The sequence below is a fragment of the Mytilus californianus genome, unplaced genomic scaffold, assembly GCF_021869535.1.
Source record: "Mytilus californianus isolate M0D057914Y unplaced genomic scaffold, xbMytCali1.0.p SCAF_10, whole genome shotgun sequence".
NCBI classification, from domain to species: Eukaryota; Metazoa; Mollusca; class Bivalvia; order Mytilida; family Mytilidae; genus Mytilus; species Mytilus californianus.
In genome coordinates, this window is record NW_026262582.1 from 12,179,876 (window position 1) to 12,206,124 (window position 26,249).

General features: G+C 32.0%; 1 protein-coding gene across 1 annotated transcript; it reads right to left on the reverse strand.

Moving 5' to 3' along the window:
- Nucleotides 1-7,470, reverse strand: LOC127718676 (probable peroxisomal membrane protein PEX13). The gene is made up of 2 exons (XM_052224730.1): nt 7,113-7,470; nt 1-8 (listed from the first exon to the last, which is right to left on the reverse strand). The coding sequence occupies exons 1-2, from the start codon at nt 7,468-7,470 to the stop codon at nt 1-3; spliced, it is 366 nt and encodes a 121-aa protein (XP_052080690.1).
- Nucleotides 7,471-26,249: the final 18,779 nt, after the last annotated feature.

Consider the following 26,249-nt stretch of genomic DNA (forward strand, 5'->3'; position numbering starts at 1 on the left):
TTAACTACCTGCAATTTACATATCTGTTTAATTATTAGTATGATTGTTTTGATAAGCATGAACTTTTGTTGTGATAACTACTTACACCTATTCCTCGAACGCCAACATAATTTTACAGGTAAATTGTCGGTAGATCAAAGGATGTTGGCATTCAAGGAATAAACCCGCACACCGTATCAATCCTCTATCAATATAAACCCTCGAGCAGAGCTCTCGGGATTACATTGGTGACTGGGTTTATAAAATGTGATATTGAAAAATCCATATCATATTCTCTATATATTTATTTATGAAACGTAAATTTCTATGAATTAAAAATAAAAACGCTTAAAAATTAAGCCGCGGACATTTTTTAGAACTTTAGTGGTTAATTGCCAAAGACAGACTAGTATTCATGTAGATGGAAGCAGTCACTCTATTTCAATAGCTTCTTCATCAAGAACAGCGATACTGTCCCTTAAATCAAGGAGATAGAGTGTACATCCAGATCCTGAAGGACAGTCGAGGTCTCTTGAGTTCGACAAATTACGGACATTCAGCATTTGCAGGAGCCCTGTTATTTTCTGATTAAAGAATGGTCAATTGATAATGTCATAAGAGCTGGTCATTTTTGTTTTATTTTATGCAATCTTGTGTTCAAAATATTTGTAAGGTTTCCGAATTAACCTTTTTTATTCAACAGTTGTTGTGATTACTGTTTATTTTCTTTTTTACCCTAGGCGTATTATATAAAAAAAAAATATATTGCAGGGTATCATCAACTTTCCAGTTTTTTTTTATTTTTTAGACACATTTGATAGCAGTGTGATATATTGATATAATAAATTGCCAGATTGCTTTCATATTGACAGTTTGTCACATTCCTGTTCAAATCATAACTATCGGAATTTGTGCTTTTAATTATCTGGTTTGTTGCCAAGGGACAAGTTATTTTACAATACAATACTATGCTGAAACTATAAAAATAATTACATGTATTTATATATAAAAGAACGTGCTGGGTACACATCAATAAGACAGCAACCCAATAACACAAAAACCTAAAAGACATCCAGAGGTAAACCTAGGGTCTTGAACAATAAACCAATATCTATACAATATGTTAGGTTCTAAATCGACTTTTTCAAGAAAACTTTAAGAAATGTAAGTTGTTGGTAAAGCAATAACCAATCAGGTAAGGGAAGCTTTTATGAAAGTCTATACTTTTAATTTAACTTCTTTAGCTGCATTTGATTCCGAAACTTAACGTTTGCGGTTGTTCATACTAGTTAAACTTTGGGTCTGAAATTATACCTAATAGTTAGGATAACAGCGCAAGGATATGCCCCTTCACAACCATAACAAAAGAATGATCTCTTTTCCTCTGTGAGTTTCCTATAAGATTGACTCCAAACATAAAGTTGTTCCAAAATTAGAAATATTTCAGGACCAGTAAACATTTATCCAAATATATACCAATGTAGCATTCATAGTTTAATAAAAACAAACAAACAAAATACAAACAAACAAACAAACAAAAACAAACAAACAAAAACAAACAAATACCAAAAAAACCGACCAAGGTTAGAAAGAGCTGTCCATAAATTAAAGAGAAACAATCGTAGTGTACAAGGCCGTGAACACTTACTACTCATAAACAAGATAATTAATCTTATCTATAACTCTATAACTATAGAGTCAGGTTTCAGAAATGAGTTATGGATAATTGGTATCTCGTGCATACATTCATGTGCTGGTGTATGAAACTAATAAGTCTTATATAATATGTTTTTTGTTTATTGGTTAAAGTGAACATTATTCATTTTTACAATACAATCATAATATAGTGAATGAGTTTTTAACAGATGATAAAGAATACAAATATCCATCTATCATAATGAAAATATGTTTTTTTTATAGATTAACTACAAATGTACACCATGATTTACAGTAAAAACAAAATAACTTCCTCCAGTAATCTAAACTCCGAAACAGTGGGGACGTTGTTTTGCTCAACTTTCATATATCAGAAGTCTTGCGTTTACCGAGTTTATGAGCATTGGCTCTTGATTGAAAGTTGCGTAGCGTAGCAGAGACGATGTTACCACTTTTTCCGAGTTTGCCAGTAATTAAGGTTACTCAAAATTTCTGATCATATCTACTTTACAATACATTGAGATATTTCAAATTAAATTACTCGAAATGCAAAATAAACACTATTCTTCAACTACGAATTAAAAATAAAAAAGTGTGTGTGAAATGTATTTGATATAGTATCCAATTACTTGTTTTTGGTTGTATTTCATCTTTTTTGCGCTGATAATGGCATTTCACAGAATTTTCATTTTGTGTTTGAAATTCTGAAAATGATGCAGAAAAAAAAAATATATCCAGCTCCGCATTAGAAAATATCGCTGAAAGTCATTATCTGATCAAATTTCAAAGTATGATCATTGTGATATTTAAGGGTATGAATGGGTTTTAAAGAATCTAGAACTATTGGCAAAAAATAGAAAAGTGAAAAATGGGGCTAAAAAAAGAAAATAAAGAAGATTTGTATGCTAAGTTATAAAGAATAGAGAATAAAGGGCACACAAAACTAGACAAAAACATTGAAGATAAATTGGAAAAAATAAAGAATTATGCCCAGGAGAGTTTTAAAATAAAGAATAAAAAATAATATGCAAACAAAAAAAAAAGAATAAAGAAAAATGGGCAAAAAAGATTGCTAACATATATATAACGGGTATTTTTTGTTTTGAAAAATATGGCCATAAAACAGAACAGAGAATACAGGGGTGTTGGGGGTGTTGGGGGTGTTGGGGACTAAATTGTAGGGAATAATAGGGCCCACAAAAATGCAGAAATAGAGCCAAATATCCGTCACACACACAGGAAGCTCGATTAAGGTTACTTTTGGAACAAGTGAATGAAAATACAATTGCAAGTGTAATCTGTATTATGATTATGATTGATTAATGTTTGTTTATCGCCCAGTAGCTAATATTTAATGGATTTTCAGAACGAGAACAAATTAACAATTAATACAATAGATAGGTTCCGAAAGTTGAAATATATGGTTGAGGAGCAGGACATTTGAACAGCCACTCAAAGAGGATGTTATTTTGGATAGAAGCAGAAAATTTGCCTTGCAACAGGCTACACGGATCCCTAAAAATTGATACAAGAAATCTTTTTTGTGCTGATACAGTTGCACTATCCTTGCAAGGTAATTCAGTTTAACATTCCATTCCGATCGGCCAATGGGATTTCAGTAATATTTTTAAACACGTTGTACCTTTAATAACCAATAAAGAGTCTTTTGCTTGCATGTGCATTGATATAAAGATAATAAAAACAAATGATTAAATGTTGACATATAAAGGAAAGTTTTACATTGTAAAAATTATTTCGATAAATTACCACAAGAATGGCAATTACAGATAATCAGGTCGCCAATGTTTTTTACCGTTATTGTCACAATATCAAAAAAAATCAGACATTACACAAGGAAATTTCACTCACGTGAATTTCACGTGAACTTAAGATTCATGTGAATTTCATGTGAAATTCACGTGAGTTTCACTTGAATCTCATAAGGAGTTCACGTGAACCTCATGTGAATTTCACGTGATAATCAAATGAATTTTCGAAATAAAGTTATTCATATAACATGAAAATTTTCAAATTTAATAAAAAAAATCATGAAAAATACCATACTTTTTTTGTCAAGTTCACATGAAAATCATGTGAACATTTTCACGTGAGTTTTACGTATAAGCTCTTTTGAGTTGAACTTCACGTGAGTTTACCTGTGTATACTTCAAAATCTGTTTTGTCATTTATTAAACAAATATTATTTGTAAAATAAACAATTGTGACAATATTTGCAGTTTTATATCACCTAATTTTAGCATTTATATCATCAACCAATTTTTTATGGAGAAAACCGTTTTCCGATGATTTTTTCGTATATAGAAAACACATAACAGTTAAACTCTGACTTCACAAAATTGCATCGATTGTAAGATTGGTCGAAAAATTATATACTCCAGAGTCAATAGTCATGTGAAACGAGAAAATAGTTCTTGCCCATTTATATTTGTGTTATTGAAGGTCCTAGTTTAATATATTCGCATTGTTGTTGTACTCGCGAGGTATCCAACATCATTTTACTTTCAGTCTACACTGATATCTAAACTTAAAATAAAGTCTACTTTCTCTTGTCTATTCCACACTGCTGGTGTATATGACATTTCCTAAAAAGAGAAATTATTAAGCAAAATTAAACTAAAGAAATAAGAAGAATGACAGAATAGTAAAAATGAATCATGCTTGCATTTCATAGTTGACTATACGGCATGGGGTTTGCTAATTTTTGAAGTGACCTAAATTTGCTTACATCCACGTCTTTTGAGCCCTGCTAGAGAGTTGTTTCATTGGCATCATATCACATCTCCTTTATTTTTATATGGAAGTTTGTAAAAAAAAATTTAAATTAAGAAGGGGTTATTTATACAAATATAGATCTGTCTCCTTCTTTTTATTGATAATTTAAATCACATAAATTTAAATTGTGAAAGTGCCATCCAATTGACGCAAACGCAAAAAAAAAAAAAACACACAATGAAAACATCCGGATTCTAAATGACATTCATTTCATGATTGATAAGATCCAGCGGCACATATTGCATGCATTATCAGGAAGACATCTTGTAGTATCACAAGATTATAACAGCTTTGTATGTGAGAGCTAGGCGATTGGAATGCTAAAAAAAAGTTATTAATTTGTAAACGACGGTCGAACAGAAACAATACAGACTTTTGTATTGGAACAATACGATAGAACAATAAATGTGTACTTACAAAACATATCGTCGTTATGGTATTTAATCATTGTTGTTGTTTCTCAGTAAAGCGAAAAACAAGATAAGTCCAACTGCAATATAAAAATTAAGCAAGATAAATACATGTACATATAAAAATAAGAAGATGTGGTATGATTTCCAATGAGACAACTCTCCACCAGAGACCAAATGACATAGAAGTTAACAACTATAGGTCACTGTACGGACTTCAACAATGAGCAACACCCATACTTCATATTCAGCTATAAAAGGCCCCGAAATGACAACTGTAAAACAATTCAAACGAGAAAACTAACGGCCTGATTTTGTATAAAACAATGAACGAACAACAAATATGATATTCAGCAACAAACGACATCCACTTAATTACAGGCTCCTGATATGATTTGGGACAGGCACATACAAAATGTGGCGGGGTTAAACATGTTTGCGGGCGCCCAACCCTCGCCTATCCTGGGACAGTGGTGTAACAGCACAACATATGAACATACTATAAAAATTAATTGAAAAGGGCTTAACTCATCAGATCGATACAAAGCAGAAAAACAAGTAACAAAAACACATGTATGTTTACAAAAAATTAATCTTTGGTCTGAACGTAATGGAGCTGTAATTAAAAGGCTAAAATCTGTCGTAAATAATTGATTTTTTTTTTTAATTTTCATTTTTCATCAATGAATTTTTGATATGGTCTACTAACTTTTCAGTAAATTAATAATATTGTGATGCAGACGAGACGTCACAACCATCAAAATAACGAGGTTCAATTTGTTAGCCGGCATGACGTAAAAACGACGAATCAAAGAATTCAACTTTATATATAACTAATATAGGACAATGATGTTGATTAAAAATTACACCATTCCAATCCCTTTTGCTTTCCACATAATTGATATTACCAATAATTAATAAGTTCCGGATCGAATCCGATCACGATACCAATAGTACCTGTTATCAGTTACCTATTCTGTACGTTGAGCCTCTGTCAAGCGCACCACCAAATGGTGTATTTGGGATTTGCTATATACACGGGTCATAATCACACATGGAATTCGTCATTATGCAGGGATTGACACTACTAAATTCAATCATTGGCCAAAAAAATAAATCTACAAAAGTAGTTTCCGGTTGTAGTAAGAAAACCAGAACGGACTCAAACAGAAAGATTTTGAAAGCAAAGAAAACTGTGCACATTATAATCAGCATGACTTAATCAAATGCCAATACGCATACTAAAAATCCAGGCTGAAAATAAGGCGAAGGTGCTTTATTCAGTCGCGGGTGTGTTCTAGTTATTTAAACAAAAATCGCATGAAAATGAAAATATATACGTCACGATTGCCTGTTGTTGCTAAAATTTAATAGCTCCATGGCAACATGACCCATGTAGTATTTGGTTATATTAAGTACATATTAAAGGTTGCACTTCTGTAAAAATAGACAATGCAATTTCCCATAGAAAGTTCTTTTGCGTCTAAAACTGTGCCACATTTACTATGAAGTTTCGTAAAAAATTATATCCTAGGATTGAAAGTGTATATGCACTTCTATTTTTTTCAAAACTCAAAACATAGGGCCGTGCGGCTTATTTTCAACATTTATATGCCTCGAACTTCAAAGAATTAAAACTTATACTAAAATTATGTACTACCCTCCCTTCACTTTGGGTCTTCCTCAGAATTCAATTTGGCCGCTATTCATGAGTATTTATACTGGTAACATTTTCCAGTTGTGTCTATACGAGATGAAGCATACATATCATATCTGGGAACCAATAGGTAAACAAAACAAAATATCTTTGAATATTTAATGTAAAACAAAAAATGAAAAAATGAGTTGATAATATTTCTTAAAAAGTTATTCTGTTTGAGTCCAATGGAAATATTCTTTGATGTTAACACTTCTTATTTGAAAAGCAGAAGTGCTTCTCAGTTATGTACTTACATCAACAACCGTTATATGAGGGGCAGAAGGACCTTTTTCGGGACGTCGGAATTAGGCCCATATTTTTGCGGTAATTTGGGATCGGACCTTTATTTCGCGGATTCGAGATTTACACCTATCGGGACTTGGGAATTAATGATTTATTTTTCGGGATCCAAGAAAGAATACTTTATTTTTTCGAGATTTCGCGATGACATACCCTCCTACCACCCCTCTTATATCATTATAATTAAAGAATAAACTTACAGATCATTGTTGTTTCACCACCACCGAATATACCACCGAGCATACCGCGCTCATTGCCACCGTATGATGAAATACCTCCTGCATATGGACCTGCAACTGACATTGGTACTTGTTGTGGTTGAAGGTGGATTGTTTCATCGATGTAACCTCCTTTTTTGCCGTATCCATGGACTGTTTTCTTTTCGTAACTAGAATATCCGTCATGTCCCTTTCCATATCCGGAATATCCGCCATATCCACCCATACTACCGCCATATCCACCCAAACTGCCGCCATATCCACCCAAACTGCTGCCATATCCGCCCATATTGCCATCATATCCACCATAACTTGAGCCATATCCGCCTTTTCCGTAGCTAGAACCGTATCCTTGTACACCTATTCCCCCGGCATAACTTCCGCCATAATAATCATCAGCGTAAATGCCCTTCATGCCACAAAGGCAGACCAAGATGGCTACGGTAGCAATGGCGAATTTCATCATTCTAAAGACGAAAATAATATTGAAGAATGTATAAATAACGTTTGGCGCTTAATTAAGGTGGTACCCAACACCTTGACTAATATTAATTTGGCTTGTTTAATTTTCATAAAATTTTGACAAAATGTTTACTTTGACCCTTTGACAAAAATATAAAAATTTCAAAAAATTTGAACCAACCACTTTATCAGAAAAATTTCGTTGGTTATATAGCAGTTTGACAAACACTAATTTTGATCATTGAGAAGCTTAATATTTCCTTAACAATACAACGTAATTAAAACGTTTAGCTGATTTTTACAGAGTTATCTCCCTGTAGTGTTAGGTACCACCTTAATGTAAATTCAATTAAGTAATGTACACAACAAATAATCGGCAATCCTTACGGCAGACACAATTTGATCTGTGTTCCCAATTCCCATTAAAAAATGTTTTTGCTATTGTCTACATCAGATTCTATTGCCAGGATTTTGCAATCATATACACTGATTTTGAGCCGTGTTATTTGTTGCATCTGCAGTATACCGATAGATGGTATATATATGGGGGGCCTCGGTGGCCGAGTGGTCTAAGTAGTTGCTACTGTAATCACTAGCCAGTCAACACTGAAGTTGTGAGTTCGAACCCCGCTCTTGCGGGTGCACTCGACTCCAATCTTAATTGACTAGGATTGTAAGTTTTCCTATCGTAGGTCGATGGTTTTCTCCGGGCACTCCGGCTTCCTCCACTAATAAAAACTGGCCGCCACGAAATAGCCCACAGGCGGTGCTAAAAAGGGGCGTTAAAACACAAAAAATCAAAATCAAAATCAAATGGTATATATATTTGTCATTGCATTTAAATTTAGCCATAGTTTTGAGCAACCCAGTCCTGTTGATTTACATTTAAATGCTTTTTCAACGTACATGAGAACACGTACATATTTTACCAGATAAAGTTCGAAACTTTCAATAAGTTAAGTTTCAAGCAGCTTTTCGGTATGAATTAATGCATTTTCTTGAACTATTTTTATAGATTAGATGCATTAAGAATAAATCTAACTTAAAATATTTAATACACAATACATTGTAGTTCTTAACGAGTTAATAAGCTTTTTTGGGGCATGATCGTCCCAGATAAGGTTAACCCCCCCTCCCCCCCCCCCCCCAAAAAAAAAAAAAAAAAAACCTTCGGACGTAACGAATTCATAAAGTTGTTTTTTTTCTTGTAATTCTTTACAGTTTTCAACAGTTGAGTATGGAAATATTAAAAGATGAAAAAAAATAAAAAAACTCTATGGAACCAGTGCATGGCTCATTTTTCAAAAATCTTACGATTCAATCGTTAGTTATACTGAAATGTCCGTGACAAGTGAGTATTGATTCTACAAAAAGCCGTAAGAGGGGCTGAAATCGGTATATTTTTGGTGATTAATTAAACTATTTCAATAAAGATGCAAATATATTTTACATGGATGATTTAATACAGTAAAAGAGCTGTCGACAATCTCACAGACAAAAAACATTGCAACAGTCAAAATATTTTTTTTTCTTCAAATTTTACAAATACAATTCCATATCTATTTCAAAATAGAAATACTTGGTAGACATACCCTGTTTATATCATATTGTGATAAATCTATAAGTAAGTTTGGTTTCATTTATTATAATTAAAATAATTTATCGTAAATTTTAAAATTTTGGCGAAGATGGGTTTCCTAAAAAAAAAGTTATGTCAGGTAAGCGAACAAATGGATTTTTTAATTATTACATTATTGGTTTTTTTAATGACACTTTCATTGTTTGGAGAACTTCCGAAAATGAATTTAACCACCAGAAACGATTATACATATGGGAACAGCCTGTTTTATGAAGCGAATACTTATAGTCTATCTTCTGCAACAAGATTATAATTGCTGTTTTATGAAGCGAATACTATCATCTGCAATTACAAGATTATAAACAAAAAAATTTAGTATAAGGTGAAGAAATGATAAGAGGATTTCAAATTACCTGACTTGCTTGTTCTGATTCAAACTAGAAGTGATTTTTCCTAAAAGCTAACCACTTTATATCAAACATGACTTCCTATTACGCAAAAAAAAAACGTGTAATTTCATGAAACGAAAAACATAGACGATTAGATAACATTCTAAAATCTAAATATGTGTGTTATAATACCAAGCATTTACATATATTTTTACGTTTACTCCTGTCTGACTTTATGCAATCAACCAGGTATATTGAGATATTTTTTCTAGAGCGCACAAAAGAGTATACTAATGATTTTTATTTATAATACTATTCTATTGTCGATGAATCTAAAATTTCAATAAATATATTTTACTTTATATAATAATACCTTAAATTCATGTATGCTTGATATTGTCCAAAATTTTATGATGTGAACGTTTGTAGATATTCAAAAATATAATAATTTTCTCTTCTTCCTTACGATAAAATAGTTCAAAATTCCATTTTTAAATATATCGGTAACGTCCCTTTTTGTCGTAATTTTTTATGTAGCGTTTCTCGCGTAAAACTTAAATATCTAATTCTATAGGAAAGGATAGTTATTGCTGTTCATATCTGATTTATTTAAAGTAAGTTCCTTTAGATAAATTTCGGCAGTATATTTAGAGAATTCTTGATTATTTAACGAAAAAATAATAAAAATTAGTACATTTTATGTGCAATACATGTACAATTAAACAATTAATGAATTAGTGGCAATAATGCTGTATCAGCCATCAATGGCCTTTTCAATATCGCACACCGTATCAACCATTTATCAATATAAACACTCGGGCAGAGCTCGCAGGATTATATTGGTGTATGGGTTTAATAAAATGTGATACTGAAAAGGCCATATGATATTCTCTATATGTTTATTTATGAAATATAAATTTCTATGAATAAAAAAAAAAAACACGCAAAATATTGTAAGGAATTATTTTTCGGTCAACCTTGACCGATTCCGGTACCAGGCAAAGTTGACTGTAGATGGATAGGGCTATCATATTTTTTAGATCCTTTTAGGTCATACAATATAACTCTTCAACTGTTTCGATTCTTTAACGTCCTTGGCTTTCAAAGGCCAAGGTACGATAAGGGGCGTTTTTGGCCCCCTCTCCAAATAAGTTTATATTAATATCATTGATGGTCTTAGTATAGAAACTTGAAAAAACAATGATTTTATTGTGTTCCGGTGAAAGGAAGGTTGTCTAGCAACGGTTTTTCTTAAATATCAAAATTATTACATGTTAATTGATTAATCAGTACAAATTAGATCAATCCCAAATGATATTATTTATTTAAAAAGAACTTGAAGTCACAAATGAATAGTCCCTTTGATTTCATTTACAATATGCTTACAAACAACATAGCAACTGAAATGTTGCCTAGCAACGGTTCAAAAAGGGTGTTTATTTTCGCCATCCGTAATAATTGCCTAAAATGTTAACTAGGCATGCCATATTTGATAGAAATGCAGACGTGAAAGAAAGCAGTCTTAACAAAAGCGTCAACGGAGATTACATTCCATTGAGGTTATATTTCGACAATTTTGTAATATATGAAACAAAATACGTGTTTCTGAAGGGAAAATTGTACTAAAATTTAATGTTGACACCAATATCGATATGTTGGGTATAGAAGTTATATTCAAAATTTGTTTTTGTTTAGAAAACACCATTTCACGGATATTACATGCTTAACAAATTTCTGCAGTTTTTACGTTACAAAAGACGTATATTTAGCTACTAGTATATGTATAGTCTACTTTGATTGAAATTAAATGAGTGCAGAAAAAGTGATAACATATTTCACATAATAGAAAAGCGTTGGCAGGTAGCAGCCAAGTGTTTGTCGAGACCGTCTTGGGTCGATCACGTTTCAGACTTCACCACCCCCTCTATAGCTGCCATCAAAAATTGTCTTACTTTCAAATAAACTTCTTTGTTGGAATTCACGACCCTTGAGATGCTCTCGGTCGGTTTGGGATCTTTTAAGATTAACTTCAGGCCATTCGTTCTGTAGTCACGGTTGTAAGCGGTCGAAATTTAGCCTGAGTAGGCAACTCCTTCCAATTAAAAAAAAAACTTAATGGAACCCACACGAACATCAACACGTTGTAACAATTATTCACCGAGATTTCTGTCGGGCAACGCAGATGTAGATTTCTCATAGGATATACAGGAATAAATGCATTTAAAATAAAGATAGGAGATGATCGGTATACATTAATGAAACTGCAACCCAACAGCACAACACAAATAAAACACCTAAACATAAAAGTAAGGAGCAATTGTGACAGAGACTATATTCCATCAACACAAAATGTCCAATAATAAATGTGAACAAAAATTACAGAAAATAAGATATGACTAGTGCAAAGTTCACCAAAGATGAAATTAGCTATTCTATGTATGTCCCTTTTGGTCAAATAGCTCGTTAAGTGTTTATGTATCTATACATCCCTGGCTTTTAAATTTTTATGTTTGAGTGTTCCAGGTGAAGATAAAACCAGAAAAACGATCTGGACGCACGGAATTGAAAAATAAGTGTAAGTTTCATTCGATGCGAGTCTCAGATAGACAAAAAGTCCACAAGTTTCAGAAGAAAAAAAAAAGAAAAAGAAAAATACTATTTTTATAAGGAATGCAGGAATTTGAAGGAACATCAATAATTCAGTATATGTTCCACTTCTATTTAAAAAGTCTCTTTTTAATATTTATGACTTATTTTGCATTACTATTTTCGCCAATCTTACGCCTTAATGTGTTAAGACAAATGCATTTGTAGATCCTGACCACGTTATCACAGTATTCACTGAGAGAAGATCCGAATTGTGACACACCAGTATCATATAAAAATAAGAAGATGTGGTATGATTGCCCATGAGACAACTCTACACCAGAGACCAAATGACACGGAAATTAACAACTATAGGTCACCGTACGGCCTTCAACAATGAGTACAACCCATACCGCATAGTCAGATATAAAAGGCCTTGAAATGACAAATGTAAAACAATTCAAACGAGAAAACTAACGGCCTGATTTATGTACAAAATAATGAACGAAAAACAAATATGATATACAGCAACAAACGACAACCACTGAATTACAGGCTACTGACTTCGGACAGGCATATACAGAATGTGGACACTTAATCATATATGTTGCGTTATGATGGAATATCAGCAGCAAATATTCGCTGCGAGGGTCTGACAACAGTCCATTTTGTTATATGGCTTCAGACCACAATTAATTCCATTTGTTCGCACGAATTATATGGGGTATTTCTTCCGGAGTTTTCTTGCTACCGTTTTCTTTGAAAAGTTTACCATTTAAGTGGTCATATAAGTTGCACATGTATATTGAAATAAGTAAAATACGAGGAAAAAATTGTTTGCTGAAAGTGAAAGTAGTGATTTGGCCAAAGTGAAAGTAGGATAGAAGCCTTTGGTATTTATTCAAGATTCAATTCCTACCACTGGCATCTTTTTAGGGCTATAATAGAAAGCAGCGATGGATTGTGCTGGGACAAGCATATCTAATTAGAATAATCATGGTCTATAAGAAGTAAAATTTATTTTATGTTTAAACCGGTGCACAGTTTTAATTCAATTTGACTTTATAAAGAAAATGCATTGTCAATGTTCTGGACTATATGAGTATTTGGAACCACTCGCGTATGGTCATGACCATATGCGTATACCCATATGGTCTGACCATACGCGTATGGTCGGACCATATGAGTATTATACTCGTTTGGTTATTAACGGGTCGGACCATATGAGTATTAAGACCATATAGGTATTTTTCAAATAAATTCTAACATCCTTCGCACACATCTCATTCTCTGAATCCAAACAGACACGAGTACGTAACTAACTGAATTTCTTTATCTTTACATAATATCTGAATCTTGGTGTCTCTGTTATCTTGCCTTCGCTAGAATCTATTTAGAGAGTTTTACCTTGTCGACTTTTTTCTCCCGGAAGTGAAACCGCATTCTTTTTTCTAAGCGTTTAAATTATTATTTCACAGGAAAAAAAATCTTCTTATCTCAATGTATTTTCATTTAAATATTGGGTTCTTTCCCCTAGTCATACGATTTTTCTGTTATTGTAAGATCGTATAAATTGAAACGAGAATAGATTAGATAACTGAAAATCAATTTGAAATATATAAGAAATTCTAATTTAATAAAAAAAAAACACGAAAATAATAGTTAAACAAGTAAAGAAAGAGGGTTCAATGACCAAGTTTCCTGTGAGTTAAGCAACTGACTCCTTATTGAACAGTTCATTTTGATATTTCTTGTAATGTGTATAAGTTAACATATTGATTTTCGTACAAATGTAAGAACCAAATCAATAATGACCATGTAAAAATAATTTTATTATAAGTCTTACTTGTAAATAAAATTCACTTTATTTCAGTAATCATGTAACAATGATTGCAATATGAGTGAATAAAAAAAAATTTCATTGTTAGAAACTCTTATTTTATGGGACACCTTTTCAACGTTCATCGTGTTAATTAACCGAACCATACGCGTATTGTCGGACCATATAAGTATATACATTCTGTATGCAGATGGTCATGACTGTACGCGTATGGTCCAAATACCCATATGGTCCAAATACCCATATGGTCCGGAACATAACCAATGGTAAAAAATAATTGTGGTCCTAGGCCATATATTGTGAAAACCTATTCGGAATCACCGGGTTTTGTCCTAATGATATTCACCTGAAAAAAATTTAGAAGCAGAAATATCATTGGTTAACGTAATCAATTCGAAAGAATAGCTGAAGGTATTTAAACTGAGCATGTCGACAGAAGAATGCGCATGTGTGAAAGAAAATGTCGTATATGCTTTAGATCTTAAAATTGTGAATTTCAAAATGGATTATGATGACTTTTTTGTGTTTATATGTGTTTTTTGACAAAACTTTTAAGTTCATTCTGGTGAAAATATCATAGACATTCTATATGAGTCCCAAGAAAATGATAAACCAAAAAGGAAGAGGAAGAAATCAAACGCACAGAACACAAGTGGTGAGAAACCAAATAAGCGACAATCGAATAGTACTCACACTGATAGTAATAGTGTAAACAAAAGTAATAATCTTAAATCTACTGACAAACCAATTAAACCTGTTTTAAACATGTCGATACCAAATACTCCTGTGTATGAATCTCCAATGATCGAACATAATATACAATATCAGCAATTCCCCTGCATGCAGAGTCCAAATTTCTTACAGCCTCGCCAACATCATCAACCTTGGGTTTCTATCCTGGAACCCCACAAAATACTTGAATCCAACTGGTGTAGATAACGAAGGGAAACTTCATCATTTAACCCAAAATGTAGAAACTATCACACATTGATAATCTTGCTGAAAAACTTAATAAATTTGATAAATCGGTAACCAGTATGGTTAAAAGTGTCGAAAGTATCAATAAAAGAGTCGACGTTATTGACTATGTGTTGAGTTCTACTAACTTTCTATACAGAATTTGTAAAGTGGAAGTGTTAAATTTTTGTAAACTTTTTTCAGATGTACATTCTCCTTTGTCTCTACAATTGTATACAAATGATGAAACAAAAGACAATTTGTTAACAAAAACATTTTGCTGTGGTAATGAACATGCTAATAGGTAGAAAATTGAAAAAAAAGTTATGACTATAAGAATAATATAGATATAAACAAAGTTGACGATATATGTAAAAGATTGTCTCCATATGTAAATGATTGTAAATAATGTTACTAAGTGTGATGTGACTAACTATGTTTCTGATATTTGTGATAGTTTAACCGAGTCTGCTAAGGCAACATTCGGAACTTCAAAGTGCCCAAAGAACCAGTTTAATAAAGAATGGTATAATAAAGATTGTAAAAAATCACAACGAGAATTTAGAAAATCTCAGAGGTTATACAAACATTAGGGGTCGAACAATTTTAAAGTAAGACTCAGGTAGAGTGAATGACACTATAAAAAAGTTATGAATGTAAATATTAAAAAAAAAAATATATATATATAATACTGAAATGAGTGAAATGAGGAAGGAATTAAAAACAAAAAATCGAAAAAAAATTGAAATTATTCAATAGAGGTAGAAAAAGAGAGAAAAGCAATATTTCACTGCAAAATTTATTTGATTTTTCAAGGACTTAAACAAAAATAAAGTTCGAAAATGAGTTTTTGATAGAGAACGATACAAATTCTGATACGGGGAATGAACATTTGAATTGCCCAATTAGACGGGAGGAAATATTAAAAGCTGTAAAAAAGGCTGAAAAATAATAAATCACCGGGTGAAGATCAAGTGATTAATGAATATATTGCTTCTTCTTTTGATTATATGATTGATATTTATGTACATTTGTTTAATATTTTTTTGAAACGAGAATCTTGCCCGAGGCTTGGCTTATTGGAAATGTAATACCTATTTTCAAAAACAAGGGAAGCAAATTAGACGCCAAAAAATATAGGCCTATTACACTTTTGTCTTGTCTAGGGAAAGATTTCACGTCTATTCTTAATGATAGAATTGTTGATTTTATTGAAAATTATAATATCCTAAATGAAAAACCAAGCAGGTTTCCGGCAAGGTTATTCCATAACGGATCATATTTTTTCATTATATGCTTTATTTGAATTGTTACGGCTGAAAAAGAAAAGAACTCTTTTTGTGTATTTGTCGATTTCGAAAAAGCTTTTGATGTTATCCATCGAAATTCATTATTTCTTAAACTGGTATTGAACCATGTGAACAGAAAATTTCTAAGAATTATTAAAAACATGTATGATGATGTCAAATCTAAAATTGTTCATGATTCGGAAGACTCTGATATCTTTGCCTGTGAAACGGGCGTAAGACAAGGAGAAAATCTTTCTCCTCTGCTTTTTCCCTCTATCTAAATGATCTACAAAATATTTTAGAAAATTCTAATATTGGTGGAATTCAGTCTGTTACCCTCAATATTGAGAACGAACTTTTTGTATATTTTAAAATGTTTCTGTTATGTATGCAGATGATACAATACTACTTACTGATCTAGCCATGATGACTTTAAACGTATGTTGGATAAATTTTCAGAGTATTGTAAACAGTGGAAACTATAAAACTTAACATCAATAAAACGAAAATTATGGTATTTTCAAGAGGTTGCCGTAGATTACCTCGAAACTGGGTATTTAATATAGATGGAAATGAAATTGAGATAGTCAATAGCTATAAATATCGTGGTATTAATGGCTCATTTATTTCCACCAGAAAATATCTTAGTGACCAGGCGATTAAAGCAATGTATTCTGTAAATAAAAACACCCAGATTAAATGATTTGTCGATCGCCTGCCTAGATGTTTGATAAGGCTATTGTTCCTTTACTAACATATGGGTGTGTGAGATATGGGGATTCGAAAATTTAGATATTCTTGAGATAGTTCATTTGCGTTTTTAAAAGCATATATTACGTTTAATAAATTCAACCCCGAATTTTATGGTTTATGGGGAATTGGGAAGATACCGTATTTCAGTTACCGTCAAGTCACATATGATAAATTTCTGGTGTCGCTTACAAGAAGGAAAAGAGAGCAAAATATCATGTTTATTGTATAATCTGTTATAAAATTATGTTAATCTTAATAACTATGGTTATGACAGTAAATGGTTATCTTATATAAAGAAAATTTTTGATGACTCTGGAATGCCAAATTAAATGTACGACAAAGTCACAATTTATTTCAGAAACATTGGGTCATATTAAGTGTTCAGCAAAGATTAAGAGATCAGCTCATTCAAGAAAGGTCAGCAGAAATGAGTAATTCGACTAAGGGGCTGCGTTATAGATTGTATGAAAATGTTTTTAAATTTGAACACTATTTGTCAGTGCTGCCACTCAATTTTTTAATAACCTTGTGTAAATTTAGATGTGGGAATCACCGTTTGTCAATTGAGACGGGAAGGTGGCACAACATACCAAGATCTGATTGATTGTGTCACCTTTGCGACTCAGTTGACATCTGTGACGAATACCATTATATTATGTCATGTAATTTTTTCAAAGATGAAAGAAACAAATATTTACCACAATATTGTAATAATAATGTAAAAAGTTATCAAAGTCGAACAAGTATATTCAACCCGAAATTGTAATGAGCTTGAGAAACTCTATAGATTCATTAAATCTATTCCTGTGAAAGTCTATCCTCCTGGTTAAAAACAACTACATGTATATATTTATTTATCTTTTGTCCAAATATATATTATAATTATAATATTATATAACAGTCATTTGTATTTCACACATGCTATATTCAATATTTGTTATTATTGTAATATTATCTTCTCTGTAACTATGTATATGGTTTATGAGAATGAGGATCATTCAAACATCATTCACCGTTGTTCTGCTTGAAATGATCACGTTTCTATTCTTTGTCGATTTGTGGTTTCTCATTCATATTTTTCCAATCAACGTGTGGTCATTTCATCCCTTATTAAAAGATATTAAGGCCTATCATAATCCTCGCTTACAGACCATTGTTCGGTCAGAACAATATCAATGATTATACCGCTACATTTCATAGCAGTTGTTATTTGATTATGTCCTTCAAGGGAAGTAATACAAAGGTCATCAAAATGTTTTATTGTACTTGAATTTTTATTAATACAGAAAGGTGTATTAGAAATAAATGAATTTAAAAAAAAAAAAAAAAAAAAAAAAGGATTATAGTGAATACCGACAAATTTATAACTATCTAAGTTCAAAGTAATATTCAGAAAAGTTCAAACGGACAAATGTAAGGCAAACACTTCGAAGATATATTATACATATTAAATAATGTCCATTGCCATGAAATATTTTCACTTAAGTGGACAGAATTTTACAACAACAGTTATGAAAGAGTGTCATCCCACAGGACAATATTTCATAGCAGTTGTTATAAGATTATGTCCTCCTAGGGAAGTAATACAAAGGTCATCAACATGTTACCCATATTTCATAAACTGCTCCTTTAAAATGACATCAACCTTAAAATTTTCAATCAGTATGAAACAGAGTAGAGATTGATTGATTAGGTACAGGCACAAAAGAATGTAATGGAGTTTAAACATTAGGTCATGGTGGACATGATTAAATCCTACATTATCACATTTACTGTTCAAGGACCAAATTTAATGATAAAAAGTGTCCAGGCAGTAATAACATAGATACTTTTTCACAGCTTAGGACATTTTGTCCTAGGTAAATTGTGTCCCGGACATATTAAAAGAAGTAAACATTGTCCATGGACAGTATTTACTATGAAAAAATGTCCAGCGGACATTATTTCGTGGGGGACAATTTTAAATCCTACATATAATGCTATCAATCTGAAAAGGAGTCGCTGTGACCGAGTGGTTAAGTAGTGGTCTGATTTTTAGTCTAGATCAGTAGCCTTTTGATACTGAAGTTGTGAGTTGGAATCCCACTCCAGCAAAGGTGTGTCCGACTCCGATCTTAATTGACTGGGATTGCCAGTTTCCTGCCGAAGATCGGTGGTTTTCTGTGGGTACTCCAGCTCCCTTCACGATAAAAACTGGCCATCCTGGTAAAGCCAAGATTTCTGAAAGTTTAGATAAACACCAACCATCAATTGGTCAATCAATCTGAAAAAGGGACCTTCATTCTCCATACATCATGACGCAGGTATGAGTATAAAGAGATTTAAGATATGTCAATGCAACAGCAACCCATCAACACTAAAAACCGAGGGTAGGATATAAGTCAATGAGACAGCAAGCCAACAACACTAAAAAAAACAAAAAAAAAAGCATCCAGAGGTGTACAATAGATAATAGACAATATTAATTTTGCACTAACACATTTACAAAAATGGTTATGGCATAATCAAATACAGACAATAAAACAGACAATTGTATCATTATATGGAAGTGACAGTGGCTTTTATATGATCTCGTATGCAATTTAAAAAAATAATAAAAGACTACACATATTCGTGTATTCTTAAGAAATCATTAATGTCCAAGTGCAAAATGTAAACATACTAAAAATTTAGACACTTTTTTTGAGCTATTTTTATACGGACTGGCGAACTACTCAACAGTGTTGATATATGCATCAGTGTTATAACTGAATGCAATTTGATACATTTAAATATGCGTTTATTGATTTATTTTATTTGATATAGGTATCTCCAAATAAGGCTTAGCAAGGGGTATCTGTGGCCGAATGGTCTATCAAGAGAAAAAGTAGTCGAACTAGTATATACTTAACATGACAACACTAAGGTTGTGAGTTCGATTCCAGCACGTGACAGGTGTGCTCGACTCCAATCTTAATTGACTAGGATTTTTACTTTTCCTACCGAAGGTCGATTGTTCTCTTCGGGTACTCCCGCTTCCTCTACCAATAAAAACTGACCGCCACGAAAAAGCACAATAGTGCTGAAAGTGGCATTAAACACCAATAAATCAATAATTCAACTACTAAGGCATAGCATTGACAGACTGGAAAGAAATTGTATTCATGGGCACTGACTCTAAATTTACTGAGAACTGATGTTCTGGTAATATTTAGATCAGCAAATGAAACAGCTTTCAAATGTTCGAATGTGTGTTTCGTTACTACAAAACCAGATGATCACGAAAGCTCTCTAAAGCAGAAAATAGAACGGAGCGGTGTCAGATTTTTGTAAGCAAAACGTGTCGCTGCGAGATCCTTTGAAAGTGTTTGTTTTATTAGTACAAAAAAATACAAAGTAGGGAAATTGTTTACAAAGTATTTGAGAAACGACATCTCTATAAAAACAAGATATAGCTATGAGGAAATTGATAAAAGCGAGTCTCTAGTAACAAAATTCTAGTTAAATGCTCTCCAAGCCAATACTGTGGCATGGTAAAATACGTATTGTTGCTAATTTCTAATCATTGAACAGAATATTTATGAAAATGTATTTGATCAAATTGTGTTCAGAATGTTGCAAATACTTTTTATTTTTTATATATAAAAATATCGCTGACACATTACGTCATAACGGGGCATTAGCTTTGATTTAGACAAAAAATTAAAATACGAATCTTTTTGTTTCAAGTATTAATAAAAGCGGAATTTAGAAAAAAATATTTCGCTGTAAGCAGTTAGTTTGGCCCAAATTTGTCAAAAAAAGCTTAAAAGCATCGCTGATGTATAATTGACATATTCATTATACATATTTATTAACAGGTTAACTCCTAACTATCCTACTGCCTGTAGATACTTTTATTTTGGCATTGCACAAGTCATGTCTTCTTTGACTGTCCATGACGTTAAAACACTAAATCCCTGGGATGTGTTTTAGTTGATTTTAGCCTCTGATGCATGAATTTTTATTATTAATTGTTTTTTGGCTTTTAACTAGCTTTCAGTAACTGTGAGTACTCTCAAATCGTACTTCCGTGTTAATTTGACCTGTTGATACAATTTGTGATGTATTTTTGTTATTTAATGTTTACTTATTCAGTGTTATATTTAGTCTCACTATTTTTAATATATACCACCTTTGATAGGTGTTTAGTATGACGATAAATTTTCACTTTTCGTACTAGGAACAACAAAATTTTCACTTCTCGTACTAGGAACAACAAAATTATTTATTTGGTAAAAATTATTTCCTTACTCCATGTATACCTTACAACAAAATTATTTTTATTTACCTGTGTACGTTATTTTATTTGGCGGCTTTTGTCCAAGGTTATGGTTGTCTTTCTGATATTGTTTTACATCTAACCCCTTGTTTTATTAATTTTGTATTTACAATGTGTCATAGATCAAATTTATTCGTTCAGTGTATGTTCACTTGTTTTTGTTAATATGTCTTTTGATTGAGTTAAGCCATTTCAATTGATATTTTATAGTGTGTCTTTCTATGTTGTGATGTTACACTATTGTTTCAGGTAGGGTGAAGGTTGGCGCCTATTAAAACGTTTAAACCAGCTGCATTTGTTTGCACCTGTCCTAAGTCTGGAACCTGATATTCAGTGGTTGTCGTTTGAAGATGTGGTTCATATGTGTTTCTCGTTTCTCGTTTTTTATATAGATTAGACCGTTGGTTTTCCTGTTTGAATGGTTTTACACTAGTCATTTTTGGGGCACTTTATAGCTTGCTGTTTGGTGTGAGCCAAGGCTCCGTGTTGAAGGCCGTACTTTGACCTATAATGGTTTACTTTTACAAATTGTGACTTGGATGGAGAGTTGTCTCATTGGCACTCATACCACATCTTCTTATATCTATTGTAATTGAATAATTCGGCCTCATGTAAATCTGTATTTATGTGAACTTCAATTTAACTCCTTATCTGGAGATGGGTTATGCGTGTACTAGGCGTGTTTAGATATTAATGAAAGTGACACAATGGTGAATCATTTTATTCACTGATTCGATTCACAAAAAAATCATTCTTATACAGGTTAAAACGAAGATTAACTTATGTTTTAACCTATAACATGAAATCAAATAGACCTTGACAAATCAAATTGCACGTGGTGGCAATCTATTTATATTTAAATTTATGGTTATATCGAGTTAAATGACCGTCGACAGTCTTCGGAGGTCATCTCGATGGTTAATTAGATGGCGTCTAGACTCAAATACACAAGAAAAGCTGATATATATTATCCCCCTTTAAAGAATACCTTATCTTATTATCATTGAAATAATCATTAATTAATCAATAAATAATTCAACTATTCATAATTTATTTAAAGTTACAATACTTTCTTTATTATTAAGAACTTTATTCATCCTATATACCGTCTAAATGAAGGCTATTCCAAAATTATTTATTCTACAAAACTTTTTGGAGCAAGAAATAATTTTAATGCAAAAGAAATGTAATTTTCTGTGAGTTGTTGGGTAACTGATGACATTAAAAAAAAACCAGTTTTGATTTCATTTAAATGAAGCGATATTTAAAAAGTCTTCAGGGCAAGGCGATGGATTTTTTTTATAGGGTTCTAAACTTTTGGAGCTAGCGAATCCGAATAACTATGAATCAATTTGAAGTGGCCTTATCAACTTTACTTAATTATATAAATGGTGTCGTAACAACACACAGTAGTAAAGACCAGTTAAAAAATGGGGATATGACATTTTGTTAATTTGTTCATTGTCTCTTTCAAATTATAATTTGAACGATTATGGTAATTTTCTAGCCTAAACCTTTCTATACAGGAATCAGTTTAGTTGGTGCAGTGATCGATATATTATCACTTGTTAACAGAAATTACTATTTTTACGTAGGTGCTGTATATATCAACATGTGTTCTCACCTGATCAAAATGACACAGGGGTTTCAAGTGAAGTGAGAATACTTAATCGCTAGTCTTCCAATTATATCGTATTCTTCCCAGTATATGATAGTAACTGTTGACCGTTCTATTCTTTGACACCATTAATTTTTTCTGGTGTCATCGACTGTTCAAATCTTCAATTATGAGTTTGAATATCCCGTTGGTATCATATTTCAATCAAAATATCAATATATTTTTGATTAAATGATTAACAGGCGGATATTAAGGGAGCTACCATTTGATTTTTATGGGGGTGGGGGGTTAGGATGAAATTTGAAAAAAAGGCAGGACAGGAGTTTTGAGTAAAAAAAAGGCAGGATGAGCATCTTTGCCAAAAAAAATTTGATTTCATTTCATTTTGATAAGTTAGACATGGATCATCCTGCAATCGACGTTTCTACTCTAAAAGTACAGGGTGACAGATAACATGAATAGATAAACGTATACTAGACGTTTATAGTTTCCTGGTATCCTGCTTCTATTGCGAGCAAACGGTTATGTTCAAATTACTGTGTATTAACAATTCAATTTGAGGTCCTCATTGCGGTCCGCGTTTAAATAATGTCGATTTCATTCAACGATTTGGTGGGGGAAAATCTATATGTTTCGGCTAAAGGTTAATTTGCAGGATACAAACAATATTCGTACAATGTAGGAAAATATCAAATGTATTTGTACTCACTACGAAACAAGAGAAAAGCTCGGCGAGCCTCTCTTTCCTCTCTGTGTCTAAAGCTCGTCAAATAAATTATATATTTTCCTACACTGTACGAATATCTTTTATATAATGCGCATCCGGTGCAACAAAAATGTCTATTGTTAATGTTGTTAAGAATGTTCCCTACACTTGTTTTTGACTTTTTGTCAGATATTCAGAATCCTCTAGTTTTATCCATGTAGTGCCAATAAAAATTTTGCCCGCTAAACCCTTCTTTTCTTTTCATAATTTCATTACATATAGTTTAAAAAGCCATTTTCTAAAGGTATTTTTACACTCGTTGTTCACTTCACGAACGAGTAAGCTGAACATTGCATGCGTCCAAAGCACTTTTCTGGATTCACCTTCATCAGGATCGCTCAAAGTCGAGTATTTGAAAACCAAGATTGTATAATAACCGAAACAATTGAAGAGCAAAATGACCAAAAAGGACATTAAAAGATATCCAAAAACCATCCTAGGTCAACTTTGCCTCAGGGAGTTGAAACATAGTTTCTTTGTAATTTATAAATTAATAAGAATACAATTTTAGAAAGGTTTATTATTCAATTATTCCAAAGTTTAAAACATATATAACAGTACTTCCAATAAAAGCTCAAAAACAAAATTGTTTATACAGATCGAACAAAGTCAGGCTAAAGACATCTCATTAGTCTTTGTTAATGTAACCCAGTGACTTTTTGTCCTTTGAGGAATTTAATGGTTGATGGCGGATCAATTTATTCTGGCTATTCCTACATTTTGAATTTTATAGTTAAAATAGTAAAATTTGATGTTGAAGTTCCCAGAATTATTATGTAAACAATGGGATTATGTAGGATTATGTTGTAACAACACTTTAAACTAATGAACCAAGGTAAATCCAGGCAAATCTTGTGGAAAATAAAGAAAAAGAATAGTTTCTATTACAATATTTTATTTAATAATTTCATAGCACATTTTGTGTAAATAATATTCAAACGCACATAATGAATTTATAGGCTCAATGTTATTCACAAGCAATTGAAATTATTTAGGTGAAAACATTAATATATACAAGTAAATAATATCAATTGAAATATAAATATATCAAAATTGTAGTAATTATTCTTTGAAACAAAGTACTAAATTTGAGTTACACTACATATTCATTGAAACAAAGCACCAAAAAGTACATTAAATTGACATTAAAACAGAGCACTAACACAGTAATACATTGCAGAAAAACAAACACAGAAGAGAATACATTGTCTTAATCAATGTGCAGGAGATGGGAAGCAGCATGTACATACTGGACTGGCGTAAGTTCATCATTCTGTAACCTTGTTTTCAGTGTTTAAATATAAAAATAAGATGATGTGGTATGATAACAAATGAGACAACTCTCCCCAAGAGACCAAAATGACACCGAAATTAACAATATAGGTTACGGCCTTCAACAATGAGCAAAGCCCATTCCGCATAGTCAGCTTTAAAAGGCCCCGAAAAGACAAATGTAAAACAATTCAAACGAGAAAACTAACGGCCAAATTTATGTACAAAATAATGAACAAAAAAACAAAAATGTTACACAGCAACAAACGATAACCACTGAATTACAAGCGCCTGACTTGTGACAGGCACATACAGAATGTGGCGGGATTAAACTTGTTTGAAGGCGCCAACCCTCCCCTAAATTGGGACAGTGATGTAACAGTACAACATAAGAACAAACTATAAAAATCAGTTGAAAAAGACTTAACTCATCAGATTGACACAAATAGAAATACATCTAACAAAAACACAGAGAGTATACATCCCCACAACAAAATGACACTAAGTACATATCTGAGAGTACTCGCAGTTACTGACAGCTAGTTCAAAGCCAATAACAACTAAGAAACAAATCATGCATCTAAGACTAAAATATCAATCGGTACACGCCCAACATCCTATGGATTTAGAGTAAAGACGTCATAAATAAAAATAAGACTGAAGATGTGGTATGAGTGCCAATGAGACATATCTCCATCCAAGTCACAATGCGTAAAAAGTAAACAATTAAAGGTCAAAGTACGGCCTTCAACATGCTTCTTCTTGTCTCAACAACAAGATCATGCTGAAGATGTTTGGGTGAGGTGCATTGATTATCTTCTTCAGTTTACTATGCCAACCTTCTAAATGATTTGTTGTTCTAGGACCTTCTTTTTTTGTTTAAAAAACATAATTTATTCAAGTAATGAAATTAATTAAATCTTTGAAGCTAAAGTTGAAGCTTTTACTACCTTTTCATTTAAATAATTTTTAAGAAATCCCATATTAGAAACACTTGATTATAATACTTGATACATGTTTTCAAACAACAAAAAAACATTTTTTTTCATAAATTTCATATAAATAATTATTTTTATTTAATTTCCACAGGTAAAGTTACCTGTGACCTTATTAGACACTAATAACTAAAACAATATATTTCGCAATAACAAAATCTATTGTTCTTCCCATAATCTCCCATGTAGGAATAGCCAGAATAGTAAAATACAAAATGTAGGAATAGTCAGAAGACACCGGCGGATCTGGGGAGTCTTTCTTAATTTATGAAGTTATTGTCTAGTCTTAGCGTGGTTTTGACTTTGGGAAATACATTGTAAATATATACTTTTCTTATTTTGAAATAATTAAATTACATGTATGTTTCAGGGGAATCCGTTAGTTTGA

Coding starts and splice junctions, on each gene's coding strand:
- LOC127718676 (XM_052224730.1), bottom strand. CDS start 7,470: ATGAAGGGCATTTACGCTGATGATTATTATGGCGGAAGTTATGCCGGG.